The sequence below is a fragment of the Leptidea sinapis genome, chromosome 42 (genome assembly GCF_905404315.1).
Source record: "Leptidea sinapis chromosome 42, ilLepSina1.1, whole genome shotgun sequence".
Classification (NCBI taxonomy): Eukaryota; Metazoa; Arthropoda; class Insecta; order Lepidoptera; family Pieridae; genus Leptidea; species Leptidea sinapis.
The window spans coordinates 1,346,120-1,355,482 of NC_066306.1; the positions used below are offsets into that span (position 1 = coordinate 1,346,120).

General features: G+C 36.8%; 1 protein-coding gene across 1 annotated transcript; it reads left to right on the plus strand.

The window, feature by feature from the left end:
* Window positions 1-1,162: 1,162 nt before the first annotated feature.
* Window positions 1,163-4,559, plus strand: LOC126976686 (heat shock 70 kDa protein cognate 4). Its single transcript, XM_050825184.1, has 3 exons — window positions 1,163-1,328; window positions 2,127-2,331; window positions 2,723-4,559. Exons 2-3 carry the CDS (start codon window positions 2,127-2,129, stop codon window positions 4,483-4,485), a joined length of 1,968 nt encoding a protein of 655 aa, XP_050681141.1. The 5' UTR covers window positions 1,163-1,328; the 3' UTR covers window positions 4,486-4,559.
* The last annotated feature ends 4,804 nt before the right edge of the window (window positions 4,560-9,363 follow it).

Here is a 9,363-nt window from a genome sequence, read left to right on the forward strand (position 1 = left end):
CTTTCACTCGCCTTAACAAACACACTTTGATTTCATTCTATTTCTATATTCCAAATAAATATCGATGGATAATTGTGTATTAATTTGTTCTTCTAGTGGATCTCCCTTAGGCTCAGTGCTACGCATGCCTAAAGAGTTTATCACTTCATTCAACATTTCTCTAATAAATTGTTCTATTTACGTCTCTTACTCTTGAGATCTTATAAACATTGATTGGATTATTGTTATTTAATAACTAATTCAGGAACTACTACACGTACACTCAACGTTTTACATGTCATTAAGAATTAAAATTATTTCTTCTTACTTGTAATAATACTAACCCTAGGCTGTCTAAGACATTTAATGTCGCTTGTTTACCGGGCGCTTTTGGCGTGCACGAGCGCGTATCTATGCGTATTATTTTACATGTAGCAAAGAATGTTTATAATTACGGTGATTTCAGAAGAATAATTGAATTTATCTGAAATATAGTGAATTAATGTATTATAATTTGTGCGAATTATTTGATTTGTAGTGTTATTTTATTTCAAACAGACCTTTCTTTTCAACGAAACTAAGATTTTCAATGAAAACAATTGGTTTTGTTTTTAAGTCTTTATTTTTTATAATCAACTTTATTTGTTCTTTCTTTTCATTTATCTAAAATTTACAAGCTTCATGGTAACAATTTGAGATAATCATGCTGAAAAACACCCATGAAATTGACGATGAACAGAGATTGCATGCGTAAGTGACCGTACTTTCATGATCGTTTTATGATAGAGATGATTTTAATTTTAATACTTAATTTTAAAATGCTAACGTTTAACTTTAAATAATATCTTTTTAGGAAACAGATGAAGCAGGAGCACAAACGACGGCCATGGTCATCGCAGCTGAAGAAGAAAAAGACTGAATTAGCGCCATAAAACATACTACAAGAGGAGGGACTTTTATTAAATTATATTATACTATAAATTAAAATAAATACTTTTATTTATTTCATTGACAAGTTATAAATATTATCATTATCGATATTGCATTAAGCTGAGGCACGTCACTAGTCCTTATTACGCTTCCAGAAATATTTTTTCTTAATGTTGGCTAAAATGGAACAACGCACGATTCCAACCAATAACAGGGCTCTGCGGAATCCTTGGCGCAAGCTTATTGGCGGATAAAATGGAAGATTCCAGAAGGTCCTAGTGACGTCTAGTAATTATGCGCGGGTTATAAAACCTTGGTCTCGAATGACGCCATTTTATTTCCTGAAAAGAGGCCGGCAATCGCGCACCTTAGCTGAGTGAACTACTAGATAAGTCTTAAGAAGTGAAAAATTAAATACAGTAAGTTTTTTGACTATTTTATACTAGCATGTAGACTAATTCCATATTCTGATGAGTGTTTTATAATTGTGATTTTTATTTTGTTTCTTTAACGCCTTGATAAATCCCTTGTCTGACGGAATATTCTTCAAGCCCTCCATTTTTTAAATTTATATTTTATGAGTCATGAGTCATTTTTGGTATGTTGAGTCGTTTTTGGTTTTCTAGTAATAGTGGATATTTCTCGCTATTCATACATGCCTGTGGTCTTCGTACAGCCATTTAATTGGTTGGGGTTATTTCTGGTGTGCATGTGCACGTGTTTTAAAATATGATTTCACGTCTACAATACGTCTAAAATCTTAATCACTCATTTGACGTTCTCTTAAAGTAATATGTAATGTAAAAAAGGGTCGCGCGATGATCCGTTAAATTATCGATTTCAAGTATGCAATGGCCTCCAGCTTGCATCATTCACACGAAGTACGAAAACGTTTTTATTGTTGCTAGATTTTTCAAGACTGGGCATATTTAAATACTTCAATATTATATACTTTATAACGGTTTAGTAGAAAACTAAATCACCTGCCTTTGTCACTGGTAAATACTCGGTTCGCGTGGGTTTTTTCGCGCGCACGTGTTCCTCTTTTAAGTTTAAAAAATCAGGTTTTAATAACTGACTCGTTCGAAAATCGCGAATTTTAAATTTACCTACGGGAGGGTTTCTTAGATTATAGATTACAAGTATGCAATGGCCTCCACATTTAGCTTTATTGAAGAAGATATTATATCATACTGACATTGGTACTTGTTTTGCAGATGGCTAAAGCACCTGCGGTGGGTATTGACTTGGGTACTACATACTCGTGTGTGGGAGTATTCCAGCACGGGAAGGTGGAGATCATCGCCAATGACCAGGGCAACAGAACCACACCCTCTTACGTTGCCTTCACAGACACCGAACGTCTGATTGGTGATGCCGCTAAGAACCAGGTGGCCCTGAACCCCAACAACACTATTTTCGGTAAGCATTCCATCTTTCACTGTCTATATTTTGGTGTCTAAATTTAGTGGTTGAAATATTCTGGTTTCTAACAAAGCAAAGTGGAACCTACTTTTTTATTGTGAGTGCTACAATAGCTTATTGAAATTTTAAGATATTTGAATGGACAGTATTTGAATTGAATTTTGATTTTTATGCATAGGTTTAAGCCATTAACACGGTATTTATTTTTTATGCATTAATAATACAACAATATTCTTGAAATATGTATATATAAAATGATGATAACTAATATACTAGACTAGAGTCTCTGAACATATTGAATGATAAAAGTATTCTGAAGAAATTTATGTAAAATACCAGTAGTTATGATAGTAAACTAGAATTTTAACATAGCATTATCTTGTTACAGATGCTAAACGTCTTATTGGCCGCAAGTTTGAAGATGCCACAGTGCAAGCGGACATGAAACACTGGCCATTTGAAGTCATCAGTGATGGTGGCAAACCAAAGATAAAGGTAGCATATAAGGGTGAAGACAAGACCTTCTTCCCTGAAGAAGTTAGTTCAATGGTACTTACTAAGATGAAGGAAACAGCTGAGGCATACCTTGGCAAAACGGTGCAGAATGCAGTAATTACGGTTCCAGCGTACTTCAATGACTCGCAAAGACAAGCCACTAAAGATGCAGGTACCATCTCTGGCATGAACGTTCTCCGAATCATCAATGAACCAACTGCTGCTGCGATTGCATATGGTCTAGACAAGAAAGGAGGTGGAGAACGTAACGTCCTTATTTTCGACCTTGGTGGTGGTACTTTTGATGTATCTATCCTGACCATCGAGGATGGTATTTTTGAAGTAAAATCCACTGCTGGGGATACTCACTTGGGAGGCGAAGATTTCGATAATAGAATGGTGAACCACTTTGTCCAAGAATTCAAGAGGAAGTACAAGAAAGATCTCGCTTCCAATAAGAGGGCTCTTCGTAGACTGAGAACTGCCTGTGAAAGAGCAAAGAGAACTTTATCTTCATCTACTCAGGCGAGCATTGAGATTGATTCTCTCTTTGAGGGTATTGATTTCTACACATCAATTACAAGGGCGCGTTTTGAAGAACTGAATGCTGATCTGTTCAGATCAACAATGGAGCCCGTAGAAAAGTCTATTCGCGATGCAAAGATGGACAAAGCCCAAATTCACGACATTGTGCTTGTGGGTGGTTCAACTCGTATTCCCAGGGTACAGAAGCTTCTACAAGACTTTTTCAATGGAAAGGAGCTTAACAAATCCATTAACCCTGATGAGGCTGTTGCATATGGAGCAGCTGTCCAGGCAGCCATTCTGCACGGAGATAAATCTGAAGAGGTACAAGACCTGCTTCTATTGGATGTGACTCCTCTGTCACTTGGTATTGAGACTGCTGGTGGAGTCATGACAACACTCATCAAACGTAACACAACCATTCCAACCAAACAAACTCAAACTTTCACAACATACTCTGACAACCAACCTGGTGTGCTCATCCAAGTGTTTGAGGGTGAGCGTGCTATGACAAGAGACAACAACCTCCTTGGTAAATTTGAGCTCACTGGCATCCCACCTGCACCCCGAGGTGTTCCTCAGATTGAGGTCACCTTTGATATTGATGCTAATGGTATCCTCAATGTATCTGCTGTTGAAAAATCAACAAACAAGGAGAACAAGATCACCATCACTAATGACAAGGGCCGTTTGTCTAAGGAGGAGATTGAACGCATGGTCAATGAGGCAGAGAAATACAGAAATGAGGATGAGAAGCAAAAGGAGACCATTCAAGCCAAGAATGCTCTAGAATCATATTGCTTCAACATGAAATCCACCATGGAAGATGAGAAATTGAAGGAAAAGATCACAGATGCTGACAAGCAGGTTATCCTGGACAAATGTAATGACACTATCAAATGGTTGGACTCAAACCAACTGGCTGATAAGGAAGAATATGAGCACAAGCAAAAGGAGCTGGAGGGTATCTGCAATCCAATAATTACTAAGCTATATCAAGGGGCTGGTGGTGCACCTGGAGGCATGCCTGGTGGTATGCCAGGTGGTATGCCGGGCTTCCCTGGTGGAGCACCCGGTGCTGGTGGAGCCCCAGGTGGCGGTGCAGGTCCCACCATAGAAGAGGTTGATTAAATACATTCCAATCTTAACATCTTCCCTTATGGTGTTAAACATGAGCAGATTACAAATAAATTGAATTGATAAAACTTATATCCTTTCATTTAATTCTATTGTAATGCCTAGGTTAATTAAATTTAATTTCGAGAGCGACCATTAGCAAATAGGAAGTAAAACGAGTGTACGGGTCACTTGGTGTTAACTGATCACCGCTGGGCACATTATCTTGCAACACCAGAGGAATCACAGGAGCGTTGTTGGCCTTTAAGGAAGGTGTACGTGCTTTTATTGAATGTACCCATGTCATATCGTCACGGACAAAGTTCATTCAACAGCTTAGTAGTACGTGGTAGAAAGCTAACGTCTTGTGTCGTGTGAAGGTGGAATTCGGTGAACCAGCTCTTCGGAACACTCATGATAAATGCGGTAGAGGACGCAATGAAGCGATGTCTACGCAATGCCAAGACGTGATCCAGCCGTTCACAGAGCACTGGGTTCCCAACAATTCTAGCTGCTCTGCGTTGCACGCGGTCAAGTGGGTCGGCTTAGTATGACGCCCATGAGTCTTCTGGTGGTTAAATTGGACAAGGTTCAATTTACCCCATTCCGCGACCTTCTCGGAGAGGACTCTTTAGAAGACACAAGTTTCTCCCGGCACTGGTTGACAATTTCCCTAGAGACCTGCATGGCCCGTGTATACGGCATCGCCCGTGCTGTCGTCTGCATAGCAATGTATATTGGAGGATTATCAAGCTAAACCACGTTTCAAACCCTATGATCACGAGGTGGTGGCAGGAGTGCTAGCTCTACATCTACACTCCTGATTCATGCAGTTATCGACTATGTAGTTGCTTCATACACGCTAGCTATAATTAATAGGTCTTCATACACGGTAGCTATAATTAATAGGTGGGTAGGTATTACATTTTCGGATGTAAAGCTTTAAATTATTATCTTACGGCCATTCCCAATATTCAGTCGAATCTCTGGTAGTGGCCTACTTGAGATAAAAAATCGTAACTATCGTTGATTAAACTTATCGATGGTGACTCATCTCTACACGCTATCAATGGGACGACGTATAGCTAACCAGTGATAGAAGTTCTTTCGAAGAATCTTTCCCTTCATTCCATTTGTATACGACTGGACTTTGTATTGAGATTTGTAAAGATGTATTGAAATACATATAATAATTGTATATTTTCGTATCGCTCTGTATCTTGATAATATGAAAATGTTCTCTAGGTAAAGCTGTCGTGTGGTTTTCTGTTGATTTCTATGGAAAGATGTATAGAGATGTATCGTGCTATAATGTACATCTTTTAACAAAGCGATTCACTAGATTGTTTGAAACGTGCCTGCTATAATCTAGAAAAATACCGGAGACAGCCGAAATCCACTACGTTTAAATAGGTGCTAGTAATAAGGACTAGGCATATAAAAATACTATATTATCTAATCTACTTTAATTTTCTACTGTCCGCGGCTGTGGAGTCTATTAATGGTGAGATTGTATTGCGTGGGAGGCAGTCAACGTTAGTGTTTCTATTTGTATGTAAGAAGTTTCGCCCACGTTAAGTTTCTATTTTAGTCTTTCTAATATAATATTCCTATAAGTCTTCAACTAATTGCTCCTTTGTTACAAGAGAGAATCTATGATTTCCAGTGGGAGGCTCAAAGCACAGTTGCCGGCTACATTATGGGTACCACAACGGCGTCTTTTTCTGCCGTGAAACAGTATATGTAACATTTCGGACCGAAACACAATAATGATTAATAAATAAGATAATTAATTAGTGAAATTACTGGGCAAATGAGACTTAACATCTTATCTCAAGGTGACGAGCGCAATTGTCGTGTCGCTAAAAAATTTTTTGGTTTTTCAAGAATCCTGAGGGGCACTGCTTTGAAATGGGCAGGAAGGACGTATTAATTATCATCAGCTGAAAGTCCTAGTGTTCTCATCCCTTATTGTCAAAAAATAATAACGTCGAAAGTTGATAGGATTACCGTCCGGACCATACAGAGTACGACGGCGGTCGATCTAGGCAACTAGTACTAGAGGACGCCCGCTTGGAACTAAGAAAATTACTCCATGTGAGGCCGAAATTGGGGAAAGGGAGACTTTAGCGGTGAAAGCACAAACTTGTCTTCCTTAATTAAAAAGTTATATTTTCTTGGTCGCGTTCTTCATTTCTGAAGGTCGTGTCCGTAATTCAATGTTCTCGTAACGTTGGTCAGAAAGCCTTTCCACTCCGTTCGGTCCTCGGCCTTCCTTATTGCGATCGTAAGTGGTTGGCCAGTGAGTGTCTTAATCTGGTCTGACCAGCTGCTCGTTCTCGTGGTCTTTTGCGTTCCACCTTGTGTCAGACTGTCTAAATTACTGGGAAGGCGTCGGGCAATGTGCCCAAAATACCCGAAGGTCTTTTAATAATACATTATGGACAATCTAATGCCAATGCGAAGGTGCGCGTAAAAAGTAATATAAGGTAGGTAATCAAATAAAACGAACTTCAATAATGTACCATTTTATTCGCAGCAATTTAGTCAAACATCGGAGTAACGACTACGACAAACGACACACGAAATTGTTGTTTTGATATAAATACTAGCCGTTCCCTTCTAGAGGTTGTTTTATACGTTGTTCTAGTTTTTTTTTTCTGATTTTTGAAGATATACTTCTTTAGGCGCGTTATGATAAAATGATGAGAGTGAAAGTAACAGGATGAAGTTTGTTCCTAAAATTTTCTGACTTTTGAAAGAAAGAAATATATTTATTTGTAACAAACACAATATTTACATAATATATTAGAAAATAACAATTTGGAGAGTTTGTCACAAATTGGTCACACTTAAGCATAATGCTGATTACTGTCGCAACTAGATCCAGCGCTGATCTTCCAGTGGGATCACTAAATGACGCCACACATGAATGCCATAAGTAGCGCACGCCTTTCTAATTACACTTCTTACACGTCATATCTTCGTTAGCAGGTAAGTACTTTCTTCGTTAACCTTACCTCATGTAACTATAGTTCAAACTAGATATTATACATTCAAAAATTTCAACAAGAAAACTAGATTGCACTGGTCTATAGTTAGCAGTTCCTCTTTATTTGGTGCTCAAAAATAAATTTCTTTAATTTAGCTTTAAAACTATGTAAACTACATGTTTGCGACATTCGTTATATTTTTTTGGTTTCTTCGTCCATTATTAGGACAGGCAAAGGGTTCAAGTTTTAGTAATTAATTATCAAAGCCATCTTTGCAAGATTTTTACAATATTGTTCTTTCTATAAACGTAGAATAGCAGGAGGAATAAATAATTTTAAGGATTTTTGCTTTGTTACGCCAAAGAAGTATAACTTCTTGCATGGATACATAAGTACACACTCGCTTGTTTTGAAACCATCGTAAACGTACAAACACGTTTTAGGTACTAAAATTAAAACAGGTATTCTGCCAAGAAGACTACTACTGTTGACTGTTACTTAATTATTCTTCATCGGTTTATAAATATAGATTTATAACATAGTTTACCGCGAATTTAACGCGAACAAAGCTCGGGCACAAGCAAGTTTATTATAAATAGAGCTTTATTATTTCGAATGAGTTTATTCGAAAAATGGAGTGCCTTAAGAATAAACTATTTATTTAATTCACAATAAGCAGTTAAAATGCAGGCGAGTCGTCTTATTCATTCGATTCGAGCTAAATTGACAGTTTATAGAAAAACACAACACCATTGATCTCCTAATGAACGAATTTTAATGTGGATAACTTCATGGAGTGCAGTTTAGTCCAACTTGAGATATAGGATAGTTTTTATTTCGATTAGGGACCTATAATTATTTTTATTTCCAATATTTGTTTTGTATGGACATATTTTCTGAGAGAATTTATTGACGCACGGTTTGACAGTTCTGCTGTGAATCAATTTAATTATAACAACAGGGAGCATATTTTACGAAATAATTCTTCATGTTATGAAATATTATTGACAAATTCATTAAAAACAGTATTTTATTTATTATGTACAGAACAACGTCTGTCGGGTCAGCTAGTATAATATAAATATCTTATCTGTCTGTGTTTATCGTTTGTCGTGTCGTATCTCGACCGCATCCCTATCATCAAATAAAACGGCTCTAATTAAACGCATTCTTGTGCTGCTATCGCATTGTCTATAACTTCCTATAACGCTGTACAAAATAACATTAATAATTATTATACCTACTTACAAATTAGTATTGATAATGTTTGACAAGGCAGCATTCGTTCAATATGATATTACATATTACAATTTAGAGGTTATATTTAGGGAATTGATTCGATAACTTCAAAACTATATTTCCCAAGTTCTTTATAAATTATACATGAAAGAACAACCTAGAATATGCATTTAAAGTATGTTTAAAATAATATAAAGCAATATATATTTAAAAAAAAACTCTTACATCTGTATCTAAGGCTGAGATGTAACGAGCGCATTTAGACTTTGCTCAGACATTACTTATATAAGACATAGAGCTAAGTGTAAGCTTAGTTTAATCTTTTATTTCGTTGTTGCATTTGACAGTTAAAATTGTACAGCCGAATATAAAAGTCATGTTGTATCACAACAGCAAAGTTTTATGTAACTAAAGTCTGTCTAAGTCTAAGTTTGCTCTATAGATCTCAGCACAAGTAATTTGTTATTATAAAGTGATTTCTTTCAATAAATGATTATACATATAAACATTTTTATTTGAACCAAAATTTATGGACAGGGGGTGATTTTACCAGCAGCTTCGGAGTTAAAGTACGGGTATTTGCGATGTTCTTGTCAACGTGTTCGCCTGTTTTCTGTTTTACGGCCGGCGTAGGTATTCTTGATATTTAAAATGGAGGAAG